The 19,077-nt window shown below is 49.2% G+C and overlaps 1 protein-coding gene across 3 annotated transcripts in view; it reads right to left on the bottom strand.

The window, feature by feature from the left end:
* Window positions 1–15,491, bottom strand: part of Limd1 (LIM domain containing 1) — a 53,541-nt gene extending 38,050 nt beyond the window's left edge. For 2 of the 3 annotated variants that reach the window (XM_076844561.2, XM_076844575.2), the window contains exon 1: window positions 12,876–15,182. In XM_076844561.2, coding sequence (XP_076700676.1) covers window positions 12,876–14,262 — 1,387 coding nt within the window. In that variant the 5' untranslated portion in view covers window positions 14,263–15,182. Of the gene's footprint in view, window positions 1–12,875; window positions 15,183–15,371 lie in introns of those variants that run through there. The other variant, XM_076844567.2, reaches the window with a different exon arrangement.
* Window positions 15,492–19,077: the final 3,586 nt, after the last annotated feature.

Below are 19,077 nucleotides of genomic sequence, written 5' to 3'. Positions count from 1 at the left end.
CATGTGCGAAGCCCTGGGTTCCATCCCCAGCATTGCAAAAACAAAGACAGAATTAAGTATCTATGTATTTTTTTTTAAAGTCTGTCTTGCCAGGCATGATGATGCACATCTATATTCCCAGCTACTCAGGAGGCCGAGACAGGAGGATTCCAAGTTTGCAACTAGCCTCAGCAACTTAGCAAGATCATTTCTCAAAATAAAAATAAAAATAGCTTGGATGTAGTTGAATGGCAGAATACTTCCTAGCATGAGTGAGTCCTTGGGTTCAATCTCCAGTATCACCAAAAAAAAAAAAAAAAAAAAAAAGCCCCAAACAGCTCAAATCCAAGGAGGAACTCACTCACACATTGCTGGTGGGAACATTACATGGCACTGCCGCTTCGGAAAATTTTTTGGCAATCCAATCAAAGACTGTACACAAAGGAGCATAGCAGATTCATTCATACTAGCCAAAAAAACTGAAAGAAAGGAGAAAAAAAAAGTTTCTCAATTGGAAAATAAAAAAAAAACAGTAATATGTCCATAATTAATTTCACAGATAGCATCTGAGCAAAAGAAGCCAAGCTAAAGAGTACTACAGCTTGTTCTTGCTATCTGCAGTGATCACGTTCCATAAAATTGCCAAGAACACTAAACCAGAGAATCTGGCACCATCACTCCTAGCACAAACAAAAGTGCATGTTCCTGAGAACCTCTGGCCACGAGATTTCCATCAACCAATCAGTAAACAAATGTGCATGTGTGTTTCTGTTTAAAGACACCTTGTTTTATACACTGCTGACTCAACACTGAACCCCCCCGCCCCCCGCCAACAGCACCGTGACTCAATCATGAACTTGAGCTTCGACGCCCCTGCTTTCTCCTAGGGGGCACTGCAACCTGCTTGCGCTTAGGAAGGCTAGCCAGCACCTCAGCACCACACTTGGGGCCGCTTTAAACTGTGAGATCACTACAGAAAGCTCTAAGATGCAATAAAAAAAGAAAGAAAGAAAAAAAAAAACATGGCACTAAATCAACCATGAAAGGGCACCTGTTTACTCTCTGAAACCTGAAGTGAGAAGGCAAGCTCGGCTGTAGCTGGGAAGGCAGGTGTTGGGGATTCAAATTTTTCACCACTCTCTGCACAACCAAGAATGATCCCAAAAATGCTGAGTACTGATTCTCGCTAAATCTTAGCAAGTAAATAAATATGCAAATTCAGGATCTGTGGGTGTGAGGCCAATCTGTCATCCCATTGATGGCCATCCCATTGATGGCCAGGGTCAATGGCCCTGCTGAAGTGGCTAGCTAGGCAGGTGAGTCTCCTTCTTCCCTCATGGCTCCATGTGCAATTCTTCCAGAGCTTTGCATTCGGTCAAAGAGGACAACCTTCCTGATAGAGGAGGGCAGTACACAAGCAGACGTGCTCCTCTGCTGGAACCCCCGTGCAGAATCCATGCATGAGGAGGAGGAACTGCACGCGAATCTACACGAACACATTTATATTTTTAAAAGAGGGAAAACTAAAATGATGGAAAAGTCAGAATAGCGGTTGCCTGAGAATGGGCTCTAACTGGGAAGTGGCAGGAGGGAACTTTCTGGGGATGGAACTGTTCTGAGTTACATGGGTGTCAAAACTCACCAGCCTACACACTCCACTGCATGTAAATGTAGCATTTTTATAACACAGCTACAAATTCCTAGACACTCCTCCCATCAAGAAGTGGGTGTGTAGGAGGGCTTGTGCCTGCTCAGAGCACAGCAGAAGTGACCCTAAATGACCTCCACGGCTGTGTCAGAGAAGACACAGGGGAACCAGTGGCACCAGCCTACCCTTGAGCATTCAGGGCAGAGATGAAAGTGCCCCGCCCACTCCACCCTCCGCAAACAAATGGGTTTGCTCAACATCATCTCCATTCTTCCAGCCTCGACCTTTACTTCCTTTGCTCCCTGGCTGTCAACTTGGGCAAAGCCACCTCTTGCCACATGCCACTAGCCCATCACCAGGCGTGGGTAACCCAGAGAGTTGGCAGCCACGGGCCAAGGGCAAAGGAAGGGGCTGCCAGCTCGAGTCTATCCACAGCTTCTAAAATTGACCTCTGGCAGGCCAACAAAGGGCCTCTGTTTAAGCCCCTGCCACCTGAGAGCAAAGCCTCAGCTCCATCAGGCCAAGCTCCAGACAAACAGGCCTTTGGAAACTGCCTGGAAAGCCACCTCCCATCCTGCACCCCAACTTGGCCACCTGCCATCCTCCCCCACATGCCTCTAGGGAGGCCCACACCCAGGCAAGGGCTCCGGAGCCTGTCAGAGGGGCAGGGCACAGGCAGAATGTCAGCCGCAGCCCTACATGAGCCAAATCCCAACCTTCCTCACTCCCCTCTGGATGGGAAATGTCATCTTCCACATCTCCTCCAACTACCTCGAGGGGAGGGGCGGTTTGGGGAGGCTCTGCATTACTTGCTAAGCTCAGGGTACATTTTTAAGGTACCAGGAAACAGGCTCAGCGATGATCACTGCCCACGTCATGCCCTGTAGAGACAGCAGCTTCAGGCCCCCAGGACCTTCTTCCTCCAGGGAACACACACACTCTATGGCCGCCTGTGAGTCTCGTGCCACCCCCTGCCTCAGGCACAAGGCCTAGCTGGGTTCATTTGGTGGATGGCAATTGTGAAATCCGCCTCCCTTGAACAAATCACCATCTTTCTGTTTAAGCATTTATGGCTCTGAAGGCTTCAGCTGAGACAAAGTAAAGATGCTTTGATACAATAGCAGCTTAGGAACAAGTGACCACTGCATACCACACATACCCTGTCCTAAGTGCTTCCAGAAAAGCAATGCAAGCCAGTGTGGGTTTAGATCAAGCAGCCTCATTTAAAGAGCAAAACCAGGTGAAATTGATGTCAATATATTTTACTTAACCTGAGATCTTCAAAATAGTCTCATCAATCACAGAATCAATTTCAAAATATTAATGAGTTATCTTATATTCTGTTTTCCAAATCGAGTATTCAAAATCCAGAGTGTCTATCACACTTAAAGTACATTCAGTTCAGAGAAGCCATCTCTTTCTCCTATTGTTGCACATCGGTCATCTAGAATGAACCACGCTCTGAAGTGTGTGATAGCTGTAAGTGGTCAGTCTTGCACACTGGACAGGTTACACACGTACTAGCTAATTCAGTCTTCACCATAACCACATGTACATGTGATTGGTGGAGAAACCGAGGCCAGGAAAGCTGAATAACCTGCCCAGTGCCCCCACAGCTAGGGACCAAGCCAGGATGGGCAGATGCAAAGCCCACATGCTCTGGAGGCTTTGCTCCCCACAAACAATTCCTCAAGCCTGGTTTAGCACAAAATGAGTATCTCCCTGGAGAAGATCATGCATGCCTGCCAGCCCATCCCCTGCTCCTGTCCAACCTGCCCAGGGCTTGGCGAACTTGGTCCTTGGAACTCTGAAGCTCTCTCAGTGGGATCAAGCAGAAGCTACCTCCTCTGTGACTTTACCTGAGGCTGAAACTCCCTTGACTTCCTCACCCCTCTATCCAGTTGTCCCATTCCCTGACCCATCCCCCTGACAGGACAGCCTTTGGAAATCACTTGGTATAACTTCATTATTATTATTATTATTATTATTATTATTATTATTATTATTTTGTAGTGATGGACAGCATACCTTTATTTTATTTGTTTATTTTTATGTGGTGCTGAGGATTGAACCCCGTACCTCACACATGCAAGGCAAGTGCTCTGCCACTGAGCTACATCCCCAGCCCAGTATAACTCTTTTTTTTTTGTGTGTGTGTGTGTGTGTATGTGCTGGGACTGAAACCCAGGACCTCATGCATGCTAGGCAAGCACTCTACCACTGAGACACATCCCCAGCCCTTTTTATTTTGAGACAGGGTTTTGCTAAGTTGCCCAGGCTAGCCTTGAACTTGTGATCCTCCTGACTCAGCCTTCAAGTTGTTGGGTTTCAGACATGCATCACCGAGCTCAGCTCATATGAATTTTTGTCCCAGTCACCTTTCTAGAGATCCAACTTATACTTGTAGCCTCAGGAACCTGGCCTGGACCCAGTTATGAGAATTCCAAGGTGGCCTGAATATAGTGAAAAGAATGCTGCCCGGGAGAGATGGAAGCCCCAGAGCTGCTCCTCACCACCACCACCACTGCTGCCACCCAACACCACTGTGGGACTCTTGGTAAGTCCCTTCAGATCACAAGGGGACAAGTTCCCCCACTGTGTGAAGTCAGCCACTAAAAGGACACTGTAAGAAACTAGAGAATACAAGGGGTGGCTCCTGGTGCTGCAGGAAAGGAGCCTCATGTTACTCGACCAGCCCCTCCACTGGGCTCTGTGCCAACATAGAGCCTGGCCCCCAGCAGGTCAAAATAAGTACGTGTGGAGTAAGCCTGGGCAGGGCACCCCAGCACACTGTGTGACCTCACTTGCTCTAAGCAAACTTGTCATTGCCCACGAGTTTTCCACACCTCCCTGCCCCTGGCTGCTCTACTCCAGCTGGCTTCTCCGCAAGCAAATGAGGGAAAGCATCCAAGTTCAACCTGTGTCCCTGAGCATGCACGCACGTACACACGTCTCACTCTCTCACGCACGCACACAAACACACACACAGAATATCTGAAGCAGGCTCTTCCCAGAACCACTGTCACTCTCAGGGACAGGGAGGAGAGTGATCTTCCTCCAGTCAATAGCCCAAATCTGAAGCTCACAGCACAGGAAAGGAAACCCAATTATAATAAGCACAGGACATTCAGTTCCAGAAGATGAGGAAACCGAGAACAGAAAGGTGAGGTGTCCAAGGTAGCACTGTCAGAAGGTGGCACGATCAGGCCCTGCTGCCTACGTGGTTAACGTAAAGGACAACTGTCAGCATATGCCCCAGAGCCTGGCCACAGCAAGCAGCTAGCTGCCCTGGAATCCATCTCTCTCTAAACCCAAAACCTGATGACTGCATCATCAAGAAGCAACGCAAACCGAGGTGGAAGGAGAGGAACAGGCAATATCCGAGCAGATGCAAAACCCCCGAGCCAGCCCTGACCATCATGTGAGCAAACTTGGTTCCACCCTGCTGGAAGGAAATCCACCAGCTCAGCTGACAGGAGGTCCAGGAGAAAAGGAAGCTGCAGTTGGTGTCAGAACAGGCTTCAGGCAACAAAAAGTAAATCTGCTATCGACTTTTCAACTGAAATGCTGTTGAGAAATCAACCTTCACGTGTTCAGCCCTGGGTCTGCCTCGATGTGTTTGCCTTGCAGGCCAGGAGAGGTGCCCTGTCCACTAGATCCTCTAAGACATCAATCATTACCACTCCCAGAATGGCTGCAGGATAGACTCATGCTAAGCCCAAATTCCCTCCTCTTGAATGACAATGTCATGGCAGGCTTCCGGAATCTTCTATATGTTACAAATACAAGTTTGGGGGGTAGGGAAGAATATGTTCCCAGCCAGCTTCCAGTAACCGGGAGTAACCCATCCTCACTCTCCTGGGACATACAGAGACAAGTCACAGAACAAGAAGGAAAAGGAAGGAACTTGGCAAAGTCTATACTTACAGCTCCCAAAACTTTAAAAATAACCTGGCTACGGGTCCTAGAGTCCTCCCTCTGAAACACTCAAGCAGAAAGTCCCCCACCTTCCAGCATGACCCCGAGACCCTGTGTTCAGCTGGTTTCCCCATGAGGGGGAAAATAAATAAAAAATGGAGTCGATAAAAATATTTGTTGGCAGGCACTAGCCTGCCTTGGAAATTTTGGTAACCTGTTTTGTTTCAGGGTAAGATTTCTGCTCCGTTTGCCAGATGCACTCTAAGCATAGTTTTATCCAAGTTTGGTTCTAGGACATCTGCACGCAGCCTGGGGTTGCTACTAATCCTCAGGACGAAGTACCCCAGCTGTCCCCAATAGAAGTGCCTCTTCCATACCTGAAGCATGTCTTGAGTTTCACAAGCACCCCCAAGGGCATGGCCTGCTTGTCCTAACTCACTAACCTCAGTGGAACATGAGAATTCAGGTCCCTGGCCACTAAGCCACCACATCCTCATGGCCCCAACGCTGCCCTGAAGGGAGGCACTCAGGTGGGCTCCTGGACAGAAGAGGAACCTCAGTGCTGCCTGGGCTACAAGACAGGGATCCAGCTCCTCACACCAGCTCAGACACCCACCACAGTCTGTTTCTCTGCTGCTCCCAGAGTGGCCCTGGCTCTAGCAGAGAAGAGGAGAACCTCAGCCCTGACCTGCTAGTGGCCACAGGGCCCTCTGAAGTTCCCTTTGTCAAAAAGCCCTTCTGCTTCCAGAAGCTGGCAGGCAGCACAGGCGTAGCAGAACTACTTAGTAAATGGATTAAGCAGGTCACTTAACTTCTGGGTACCTCAGTCTCCCACCTGTAAAATGGGGGGTAATAAAGTAAGGAAGCTACTCTATGTGGGACGTTGTTGGAAGCTACCATTAGTGGGATGCTTAGCAAAGCAATTTCTCAATGAAATTTTAGCCCAACTATTCAGAGCCCTAACCCCAGCTAAAAATCCCTTCCCACCCTAACTTAAGTCTTTCCATTCCGCAACAGAAATCCAATGAGCTCACATGATATGGGGCATTGGGACACCGAAGAGAAAGACTGGCTCAGACAAGGCTGGGCCCCAAGTCACTTTGCTGTGTCAGATGGCCAAACCTGAGATCCAGCATTGCCCAGGGTACCACAGGAGTCCACAGAGGTGACCACGAACAATGAGCACCATGAGTGTTCTCAGTTCCCCACACTGAGGACACCCAGATAGTTAGAAGGAGAGCCTCAGTGGCCCATAGGGTTGGGGATCATTTTAGTACCAGTGGCTCGTTGTGTCAGGCTGTTTCTTAAAGGAAACCCTCAGTCCTTTCTAATCGCACTTTAATTAGACACTCAAGAGCAAATTGCCCTAGCTCCATAAATGAGTCTACCTTTGGCCAGAGATCCAAAACCACAGTGTGCGATACACCCTGCCTCACCAACGGGCTCTGCCATGATTTTGTACTGAAAATTTTCTGCAGAAAATCTTAACACTGATTATGTTTTCTAAGGTGCTAGACACAGGAGTGATTCATATTTTTTCTTTTAACCATATGTTTTCCAGAATATTTGAAGTAAACATTGACTACTATTTGCAATAAGAAATGTAACCATAACTCCAAACAATGTTGAACGATGCCATCTAGTCCCTTGTTACTTGGTTAGCTCCAGGCATGTACTTACACCCAGTGTCACAGTCACAGGATCCTTGGCCAGACAGGCCCCTCAGAGGATGTCCTGGCTCGGCAGAGGTCCAGACCCTGCCCAACAGTATCCCTAAGCTGCTGGGAGGATCAGGCCCAGATGCCTGGCTTCCTGGCTCTCAGATGCATCCACACAACTTCTTCCACAGTCCTATCTCAAGGGGGAAAGTCATAAATCAACAAATGTAAAAAAACATAACCTTTTTAAAGAGTTCTGGCAAGAATGGCCATGCCAAAAGACCCACTTCATGCTCTGATTGCTAATGGGAAAAGCAGGAAGACTAGATGGAAAAAAACAAGACATTCTTTCCTGGTCACAAAGGAAAAAGAGCAGACACATGCAATCACAAGGAGGGGAGGACCCAGAGAGCAGGCGTGATGGGACAGGCAGATGCTGTGGGAACCCATGTCAGCACAGGGCGACTCCAGCAGGCCCACCCACCTGGAGGGCACTAGAAGCAGGGTGGCACTGCGCTAGCCAGAAGGATGTCTACCGGAGCAGCAAAGGCAGGGACCTGTGTGGGCAAGGAACTCACTCAGGGAACAGCAGGGAGACTATGCAACACGGACAGAGTGGGCAAGGCCAGAGCGGGCATAGCCTGGGAGCCCACGTGAGAGAGACGTGGACTGAATCCCAGTGCCTGTGATCCCCATGTACCCTTCCACACACACCCAGGCCAGCAAGAAGGGCATGACGAGGACACCACCCATGCCCCTTGTGTGTCTGTGGACTGAATAAAGAGATGCAGCACTCTGGGTGAAGCCTGGGAGGGGCTGCGTCATTTCCATCTCCCCCTCTTCCCTGCCCCCAGCAACTCTGAAGAGAGATGCTAGAGAAAGAGCTGGCACACAGGGACAGAGCTACAGTGTGGGCCAACATTACCGTCTCCACTCATCCTCAGACCTGCCATGATACGTTACTTCACACCCCATGCTTGCTCGAAAACTCATTTTTATTGTAAGAAGTCAGGGCTGCAGTGATCCTTAGAGGGTGGCAATGACAGTGAAGGCCCCAGGGGCTTCCCGAGTGATGGTCCCGTTCTGTCTTGACCTGGGTGCTGGCGTTCACTTTGTGAGCACCTACTGCATGCCTACACTATAGGCATCAATAAAAAGTCATTGCCTTCCTAACCTTGAGGGGCAGACTGCCTAGGCCACTTAAAAAAAATAAATAAAGGGCCGGGGATGTGGCTCAAGCGGTAGCGCGCTCGCCTGGCATGTGCAGGGCACTGGGTTCGATCCTCAGCACCACATAAAAATAAAATAAAGATGTGTGCCCACCGAAAACTAAAAAAATAAATAAATAAATATTATAAATAAATAAATAAGCAAACACGTGAGCAATTTTTCAAGGTCTGGGCATCCCCATAGCCCAGGGTATATACCTGCAGGTGTAGACAGGCAGAGCTGGAATACTGGATGTCATTTACAAAAATTACCCAAAGGATTAGAAATTAACTTCCATGTCCAGTGGAAGCTTAGACTCAGAAAACCTAAAGCATGGCAGAAAATCTTCAAAAGCCATTTCCAGTTCCTAGGGAAGCACACTCAGAGCAGAGTAGCTGATGAGCTCCTACCACCTTCTACTTTAGTACTTGCCTCGGGTTTAATGAAATATTGAGGGGACTGGGGGTAGTTGGGTTCTCTGGGATGCACTGACAGACCTCTGTCCTGGAATTCTGGAGGTGCTGCTCTATGACAGGATTGGCCCATGTTATTTTCTTTTATATGAAAAATGCTCCCCATTTCCATCTAGGCTAGAATTCGGCCCCTTTTGTCACACATCTATCACTAATAAAGTCAGATAAGGTCACTGAGACAGGAGACTCAGATGGGAAGGGGCAGATGGGATGACCTCCTGGTGCTCCTTATCTGGACAGCTCATTTCACCTGCAGGGCCAGTAAAGTGACTTCAGGCAGGACAGGCTCCCTGGGGCCCTGGCAAGGGCAAAGCCATTCCCAGGAAAAATCACAACTGATTCCAGGCACCCAGGCTGAGGGTGGGCTCTGCCTTTCTGGGTTTAAATATTGCAACAGGTATGTCCACCAAAGTCAGAAAAACTAAAGACAGCCATCGTGGAGTGCAAGCCTATCATTCCAGACACTCAGGAAGCTCAGGTAGGAGGATCGCAAATTAGAGGTCAGCCTCAACAACTTAGCGAGACTCTCAGCAACTTAGGGAGACCCTGTCTTACAAAATAAAAAGGGCTGGAATGTAGCTGTGTGGTAAAGCATCCCTGGGTTTAATCCCTAGTACTAATTAATTAATTTTTTTTAACTGGGGCTGGGGATGTAGCTGGCTGATAGAATGTTGTGCCTAAGCATGCATGAGGACCTGTGTTTGATCCCCAGCACCACGAAAAAGTATAAACTAAAGACAAAACCAGTCTCTGCTCTCTCCTTATGGGTGGAGAGGAGGCCATCCATCCGCTTGTGGGAGAAAGGAAACCCTGAAACCTCTGTATTCCTGCCTTCCTGACCCTCGGGTGCCTAACAGAGGTGGCAGAGCCTTCTCCCCCCTGGGCAGTGTGTGGCTTCTGCACTGAACAATCCTTAGGCCTGCCCACAACAGGGAGGAAGGGCACAGGGGCTACAAGTCCAGAGGACACATTAGTCTGGAGTCCTGACTGTAGGGGAAGGAGACCTGGGAAGGGCAGGGAGCATACAGATGCCCCCAGTGCACTTGGAGGCATCTGGAGAGGCAAAGACAAGGCACCCACTTGACACGCGTGACCACCTAGTTCCACCAAGCGAGTCACCAGAGTGGAAGGAAAAGTCCCGAGGAGGGTAGAAGTGTCTCCACTCACACGTGTGGTCTTGGCATGTCACTTAACCTCTCTGGACTCAGTTATAAACAAAGAGCAATGGAGCCTGTGTCATACCTGTGTGAAGATTAAATGACAATAATACCCCCTAAGTTTTAATCCAATGCCTGGCACATCACAGGCACTTGACGGATAGTAGCAATTATTAGACATTGGTTACCTGCCCCATGGTCACCTGCCCCAAGAGCAGGGAATGTGGAGGATGCTTCATTGAAAGAGCAGAGTGGTCCAGCTTCTGCTGTGCCGCTGGCAGTCCCCTACAGGGACTGTCCTAGCTACACAGAGCTACTTTGCCCAAGGTCACCATCTCCCCAGGGTGGCCCACATCCAATGGCTGAGCATGGGGAGTGTGAAGGTCAGGTCATCTCAGCCCAACTCAGGATGGAACTGAAGGGTTCTTCCAACCCCCAGCTCCTTCTCTACAGCTTCCTCCCCTCCCATCCACAGGTGGGGACCCCAATAGCACCTGTTAATAAGCCCCCTGCACACTAAATTCTAAGAATCAGTTTCCCCAGAAATCCAGCCCAGCAGGTAGTTATTTGTGTCCTTTTTCCTTAGTAAATGAGGAGAGGACCCAAAACCAGAGGAGCAGAATGGGGTATAACAAAACACATGTCCACCCGGCATCCCTCTACAGCAAGAACAGCTTTGCAAACAGAAGCCACCTGCACCTGCACGTAGCACCTCCCAAGAGCCAGCTGAATAGGAACCCAACATCATCCAAGCAGCATTAACAGTGGTCAGGCAGGGACAAAGATGTACATTTTCACTTCAAGGTGAAAATCCCATTTCTCTCTTGCTCATTTGCTTTGCTCATTTCCTGCCTGTTCTACTGCACTGTCTGTCCAGGGAGGAAGAGGTTTCTGTCAGTATTGTTCCTTCTATATCCCCAACGCCTAGAATAGAGCATGGCTCAGGATACAGGCTCAGAGCATAGATACTGAATGAATGAATAGTGTTGGTTACCAATCACTGCCCTGACCCAGAGCGCAAACTTGCATCCCTGAATAAATAAAACTGTTTTTTTGTTGTTAGCTTGAAATTAAAACTAAACAAATTAAAATCAAAATTAAGAGACCCATGGAACCAGGCACAGTGGTACACGCACATAATTCTAGCTAATCCCCACTACTCAGAAGGCAGAAGCAGGAGGATCCCAAGTTTGAGGCCAGCTTGGGTAACAGAGCAAGAGCCTTGTCTCAAGATGAAACTTTAAAAGCTCAGAGGCAGAAAGCTCCTGGGTTCAATCCCCAGTATCATGGGGAAAAGAAAAACATTATTTTTAATTAAAAATTTTTTAAAAATAAAAGACCCATGGCATCTCCAACTAAATATTACTCCCAAGGTCAGACTCTGCAAGGAAAGGACAGTTCACAGTAGAACGTGCTACATTCTTTAAAAAATAAATCAACAAACAGTAACCTTGACCTCCAACTGCTGAGTACAGGGGGAAAGCTAGCTCCCAGAAGTTCTCAAGAGGGGCAAAAACACTACCATAGGTTGTAGAGCTATCCACTGGCCCACCACTTAGCACCCTCTCCAAGGACCTCAGGGGAGACAGCAAGCATAGGTTAGGAGCAGTAAGCCAGCCATCTTCCCCACCCAGGGCCTTCCCTGACACTTCCCTCCACAGAGCTGCAGGACTGAGGCTATGGGAGAATCAGAGCCCAATTATCCAGAGTTCAAAAGTGGAAAATAACAGGTCTCAGACAGAATAGGCTGACTTTCTAGACAGTTCTGTGAAATAAGCAAATCATCACTCAACAGCAGGATATAGACACCTTTTTATCCCCTCCAAAACCTGTGCAGAGGGAAAAAAAAAAGTTGAATCCAGTAGTCACCCAGATTTTGTGGCTTAAAAAAAAATAATAAAACAAAATCTGCACATTTATGTAAAACCAGCAAGGAGCATCTCCCATCCTACTTCAAGACACAGCTGTAGATGCCACCTGGCTGCTGGAGGTACTGGGTGTGGGATGAGTTAAGAGGCAGGGCTCAAATCTCCCTTCACATCAGGATCACCTGGCTGGTGGAGTCCACGCTCCTATCCCAGAATTTTTGATTTAGTAGGTCTGGGGTAGAGCTCAAAGCTTCCATTTCTAACCAGGGTGTGTGGCTGGTCCAGGGAATACACTTCAAGAATCACTGCCTTAGCCAGGTGCAGTAGCACAAATCTATAATCCTGGCTACTCAGGAGGCTGAGGCAGGAGGATCTTAAGTTTGAAGCCAGCCTCAGCAACGTAGTGAGACCCTGTCTCAAAATAAAAATATAAAAAGAGCTGGAGGTGTAGCTCAGGGGCAAAGTGCCCCTGGGTCCAATCCCCAGAACTGCAAGAAAAGAAGAAAAGAGACCCACTGTCCTTAGAACAGCCTTCAATAATAGTGATTCACCTGTTTCAGTTACACACGGGAACCACAAGACACACCCACACACACAGCAGTTGAGAGCTACAGACCAACTGCTCAGAAGTGTCTGTCCCTGAGAAGCTACTCCCATCTTACAAGCCTGTCACTGTAAGAATCTCTAAAGTCACACCCCAAAACCCTTGAAATCCAAAGTCACAGCATTTCCGTTCTTTTTTTAAGATAGTCCCACCCTGCTTTACCCTTCACACATGAGTAACTCCCAGCTGCAAGATCTACTTCTGCCCAAGGATGCTTTCAAGTTTCTGAACTAGACAAGCAGTTTAAAGAGGAAGCAAAAAAAAAAAAAAAAAATTAATAACACAGGCCTCTCAAGACAGCTCTATCCCTGGTAGAGACCCATTACCCCACCATGGGCAGCTCCAGCAGGTTCTCACTCACCAAAGTAATCAGCCTTTGGGTGAGCATCCATTTCTCTCTCCAGACGCTGGGTGAGGGCTTCTAATTTCAATTCTGCAGCAGAGGGTCCAAGTTCAGGGCCTGGGATGAGAGTTTGGCAGGGCAGCCTCACCCTGGATGAGTTGGGGCTCTCTGGGAGCACAGGTCCTAGGCTACTGTCAGGAGACCAGCTGGGAGGACCCTCTTTACAAGATAACTCAGGCGGAGTGGACATCACTGGATGGACAAGATTGGTGGTACTGAGCTTGGGCCCAGTGCCAAGGTCTGCACATCCCGACTTTGGTCCCAACCCAGGGACCTTACCTAGCTGTGAACTGTCCTTGCCAGCTGCTGACAATGGGGCAGAATTAGAAAGATAAGATTTGGGTCCATCCTGAAACCAGGGTTGAGGGTCCACAGTGGGTTTGGACAAAACTCCTGGAATCTCACAACCCAGCCCTAAGTTTGTCCTTGAAAGAGTTCCTTGAATGGGACAGTTGGAGGCCAGGGGTGCTGAAATAGAAGGGTTCCTGGGCTGAACTGGAGCCCCATTCTCCAAGCCTGGTGAAGGAAGGCCAGGGCTCACCCTCTGGGAGGAGGCAGTAGACCAAAGTCCTGCTGGCTTCTCACTACTACAGCCACCGACACCACCATCCTGGCCACCAAGGCCACTCTCAAAAGACTTGCTGGAGCTCAGGGAGAGCTGTGGCTGGTACAGGTGATGGTCCCCACAGGTTTTGGGCAATGAGGAGTCACTCCCTGAGGAATCAGGCCACATATTCCCTACACCCAGGCCGATGCTGGAGGACACTCCTGGCTTGTCCTCCCACGGTGGGCTTGCCACAGAGAGGTTATCGTAATAGTCTCCATGAGTGAGGCAGGAAGGATCCTCACAGGGACGGTGGAAAGCAGACCTCTCAGAACTCAGTGGGCCCTCCCTGGAACCACAGTCCTGGCTACCAGGCCTTATGCCATGGATATGTGGCCTGGCCCTCTGCTCCTGGGGTGGGTATATGGACTGCCCGGTGGAAGTGGTGGTGGTTACCCCAGGCGCCACTGTGGAGGCAGCAAGAGGGGGCTTGGCAGCACCATCCACAGTCAGCTTGCTGCCCACACCAGCTTCCCTGGGGGCCTGTGGGCCATGCCTGCCCCCACCATTGACAGGGCCTCTGCTCCCCCTGGGAAGGGTCTCTTCCTGAAGGAGCTGCTGCTGCTGCTGAAGGTGGATTTTGGCCATCTTGGTAGCAAACACCCTGCGTGTCTCCTCAAACTCAGGGTTGTTGCCTGCACCTTTGTCCACGCGGAAAAGCCCATCCTTGGAGGCTTCATACATGTTCAGGTCCTCGATGAATTTACTGGCCTCCAGGCCCAGATCGTCATACTTATCCATGTTGCTGACCAGTGTCCAGGCGTAGCCTAAATGCCAGGTGTGAGTGTGGTGGCGACGGGGGTGCGGAGAGAGTGCTGGTAAAGGGCGGGAGCTCAAGTCCAGCCCAGGACAGGTAAAGACTTCCACCTGTGCGATGTGAGGGTCATGACTCTAGGGCTTCCAGTCCAGTCAAAGTTGAGGCCTCCGGACCAGCTGGACCAAGTTTCCTTCCAACTTCTTTTCCCCTAGAGAGCGTCCACGTGGGGGCAGTTGGAACTCAGCTGTCCCTGGCCTGCTCTGCGGAGTTCTTTTCTCTTTTTTCAAATCAAAGAAGAAAATGAAATAGGCAAGAAGAAAAAAGAGAGAGTGAGAAAGAAAAGGCACATCCCATCCACCTTAGGCAACCGAACTTGGAAATGCACCGGGCAGCCGCTGGGCTAGGGCCGGGTCGGCCAGCACCGTGCGGAGGCTGCCAGCCGGATCCCGCCGAGCAAAGCGTGGCCGCCGTAGGCGCAGGCGCGCGCTCGGTCCTCCGGGGCTTCCTGGGGCCAGAGCTGGGGTCCTACGACGCGGGGCGGGGGCGCGGGCGGTCTCCCCGCGGCGGGAGTCTCGGCAGCTGGGTCGCGGAGCGGCCGGGTGAGCGATGGCGGCGGCTGGGTGCTCGGCCCGGGCGGCGGGACGCGGAAGTGAGTGCGCCGGACAGGGAGCCGTGCCCGCCGCTCGCTAGCCCGCCGGGCGCGTCCCGGGCGGCCGGGAGGCGGAGGCGGTGGCGGTGGCTGCCGAGGGGCGGGGACGGCGCGGGCGGGTCCCCGGGGCAGGCCTGTGTCGACAGCCTGGCCGAGCCTCCGCCCCCGGACGGGCCAGGGAACCCCGAGGTGCGCCCCGCGCTCTCGCCCGGGGATTGCGCGGGAGTTCCCCTCCGCCCCGTCAGCCCCGCTGCGAGTCCCGGACGGATCGGATCCCCCCGCCCTCTTCCTGTCCCGGGCACTCCGCGGGCCCCGCCCCTGGCAGCGCGGGGCGGGGTCCTAAGCGAGGAAACGCCCCCGCGGCCTGGGCAGCCTGCGGTGGCAGAAGACCCGGGGCTTAAAGTTTGCTCAGAGTTTCTAGAGCGCGCGCGCTCCTCGCCCTACCGTGCCTCAGATTCCCGGGCTGTGCCTGCCGCCCGATTTGAGGGAGGTGCACAGTTGGAAATCGGCGCTGTCTCCTGTGGCTGGTGTCATCCAGACTGTGGCAGAGAGGGAGAGAGATGGCCAAGATGTCAGCGTGACCAGCAAAGCGGAGATGGAAGTACCGGTCCTCTGAAAAGAAGTAAAAGGAAAGTCATGTTGAGCCCTGGAGCGAGCGTGCCTTTGACGTCCTACGTGCGGCGATAAAAACAGGTGCCCTTGTGGGTACCTTATTCACACGGAGACTCTTGGTCCCCAAGGGTGTCCAGGCGACTCCAGGGACACCAGTCTTGATTTCTTGTCAAGCCCCAGCTTGTCCCGACACACCCTATACGACTCTGATGTGACCCTGGAGAGGTTTCATTTCCCACATAGCAGACGAGCCTAAGGCAAAGACCAGACCTGTCAGGTCCCTACTCAAAGCATCAACGCATACCCTGGACTTAGGTTGAAATCGTCCCTCTACCGGGGCCTTCTACACCTGACCAGCCCTGCCTCCCCTAACCTGATCTGGGGTCTTCCCTCCCTGCGCTTTGGTTGCAGAAGCAGCCAGGTGTCTGTCCAGAGCCTTGCCTCTCTGCCTCTGAACTTAAATCACCTCCTGCTGTTCTTTTTCAGCCTTCTCTTTATCCTTTATCTCCTGCTCAGGACTAGTCACTTACATACAGTCATCTCATCCCTTAGTGTCTACTGGGGATTTGGTTCCAGACATTGCCTTCAGTGGATATAAAACTCCACAGATGCTCAAGTCCTTTACATAAAATAGCATCATTTGCATATAAACCTAGGCACACCCTCCCATACACTTTTAACTCATCTCTAGATTACCTATGAAGCTTAGTCCAATGTAAATGTTATGTAAATAGACATTAGGTTTTATTTTTAGGAATTAATGATGCAAAAATAAAGTTCATACATGTTCAGTACATGTACAACTTTTTTGTTGCTGTTCATTCTATTGGTTGAATCCCCAGATGTGTCGAAGAGGGTCAACTATAATTACTTATTTATCTGTCTGCATGCCTTTTTTGTTTGGTGTTTGGTTTTTCCCCCATTAGACTATATCTGGGCGCTGGGTTTGTGGCTCAGCAGTAGACCATTTGCCTAGCATGTGCAAGGCCCTGGGGTTCAGTCCTCAGCACCACATTAAAATAAAATAAAATAAAGGTACTGTATCCAACTACAACTAAAAAATAAATATTTTGTTAAAAAGACCATATCTGTATGCTCAGTGCTTGGTTGAATATATGTATTAGCGAATCCTGTCTGTAGGTTTGTGACAATGACTAATAAGATGACTTGCATGAGAGTGCTTTAAATTCCATAAATCCAAAGTGTGGTTCACCAAAAAGTAGAGTCTGAATACCCCAGGAGCTTGTTGAAAATCTAGTCTCAGGCCCAGCCCTAATTTACTGAACCAGAATCTGCATTTTAACAAGATGGGGGTGGGGTGCACAATAAAGTTTGAGAAGCACTGCTATAAAATATTAAACTAGAATTAGGAGAGTTTTGTTTTATTTGTACTAGAATTGAACCCAAGCGCACTTTACCACTGTTCCACAGCCCTGATCCTTTGGCAAATTTTTATTTTGAAACAGAATCTCAAGTTGCTGAGGGTCTGCTAAATTGCTGAGGCTGGGCCTTAAACTTACAATCCTCCTGTCTCAGTCTTCTGAGTCGCTGGGATTATAGGCATGCACCACATCACCAAGCTAGAATTAGGCATTTTTATCTTCAAAGAATCTTCTAGGGCTAGGGTGTGACTCAGTGGTAGAGCACTTGCCTACCATGTTGTGAGGCCCTGGGTTCAATCCCCAGTCCTGGAAAAAAAAAAAAAAAGTTTATAAGATAGTAACTTATGGGTGTTGACTTTGGATGCTGAGGCAGGAGGATCACAAGTTTGAGGCCAGCCTCAGCAACTTAATGAGACCCTGTCTCAAATAATTTTTTAAAAGGGCTGGAGATGTAGCTTAGTGGTAAGTGTTTCTGGTTTCCATCCCCAGTGCTGCAATAAATAAATAAATAACTGAAATAAATAACTGAAATGCTAAACATGGCCTGGAGACCACAAATGTTTTAGTATTACTGTTTATACTCAAGACAGATCTTTCAAATTCTGCACATAACATTTAGAAACCAGCCACAGTTATTTAACATAGACCAGTATTATGTGCTTGGAAACGCCTCTTGATTCATATCTTTAAAAAATTGTGTACATACCTACACACCAGTTGTTTAAAAAGCAAACAACTTGAGCTGAATATTTTTATTAGTAGGTCAACAGAGCATGGAGAGTTCTAAGTGTTTACAAATGAACTTTAATTTTGTTTGTTGAAGGAGAAACGTTTAGGGTTGTGTTTTTATCCATATCTTAGTCCATTCAGGCTGCCATAATAGAGTACCATAGGCTGAGTGGCTTATAAACAACAGAAAAAATTATTGTTCATAGTACTGAAGGCTGGGAAGACCAAGACAAAGGCTCCAGCAAAGACGGTTTCTGGCGTGAGCTTCTCTCTAGTTCACAGATGGTACCTTCTTGCTGTGTCCTGGGACAGTGACAAGTGTCAGAGCTCCTTTGGACTTCTTTCATGAGGGTACTAATTCTATTCATGGAGCTGCACTCTCCTCATCACCCACAGGAGTAGGATGTCAACATATGAATTGGGATGGGGCAAACACATTCAGTCCATAGCAACCAGTAAAGCATGGCTCCTTTCCAAGGTAGAGGTCATTCCCTTCTGACCCTGTCTATATCACAGGTGCCACTATCAACACACAGCTTTCCTTTAGTCCTGCAGTCGAATTTCATAAGTTAACAGAGGTTTAAAAAAAAAAAAAAACTGTCTGTCACATGGTCACACTCATTATGTGAAACTTTCTTTTTTTTTTTTAATTTTTAGTTGTCAATGGGTCTTTTTTTTTTTATTAAAGAGAGAGTGAGAGATGGGGAGAGAGAGAGAGAGAGAATTTTTTAATATTTATTTATTTATTTTTAGTTTTCGGCAGACACAACATCTTTGTTTGTATGTGGTGCTGAGAATCGAACCCGGGCCGCACGCATGCCAGGTGAGCGCGCTACCGCTTGAGCCACATCCCCAGCCCCTCATTATGTGAAACTTTCAACTAGACCTGCATCTCAGTGACATCCATCAGATCATGTCCCTCCCATCTCCAAACTCTTCAGCAGTGTCCTGAACCACACTGAGAGTAAGATCTGTAATCTGGCCTCTTTGCCTAATTTCCCAATACTCCCCTGTTTGCTCTGCTCCAGCCACGGTGACTTAGCTGTTCCTTGTCCTCACCGTACATTCCTTCTTGCACTGAGCACACATTACCTTACCAAGCACTTGTGATGGCCTGGGCCCTTCTCCAGGTGCTATGCACAAAGTAGAAGAAACTTCTGTCCTCTTTAGACATACATTTCTGTATGTACAGATAGGAAGGATGGACAATAAACAAAGTAGGTAGGACCTTAGAGAGGATGTCGGAAAGGAAGGAGCACTGTGGAGACAGATGAAGCCAGGAAAAGGACATGAGGCTGGGCACAGGGTTAAATACAAAGGTCAGGGGAGGTCTTGCTGAGAAAGGGACACCTGATGGGCTGGGAGTGTAGCTCAGTGGTAGAGCACTTGCCTAGCATGTGTGAGGCCCTGGGTTCCATTCCCAGCAC

The sequence above is a fragment of the Callospermophilus lateralis genome, chromosome 1 (genome assembly GCF_048772815.1).
Source record: "Callospermophilus lateralis isolate mCalLat2 chromosome 1, mCalLat2.hap1, whole genome shotgun sequence".
NCBI lineage: Eukaryota > Metazoa > Chordata > Mammalia > Rodentia > Sciuridae > Callospermophilus > Callospermophilus lateralis.
The sequence above is the reverse complement of the archived record's forward strand: the minus strand, read 5'-3'. Positions and strand labels throughout refer to the sequence as shown.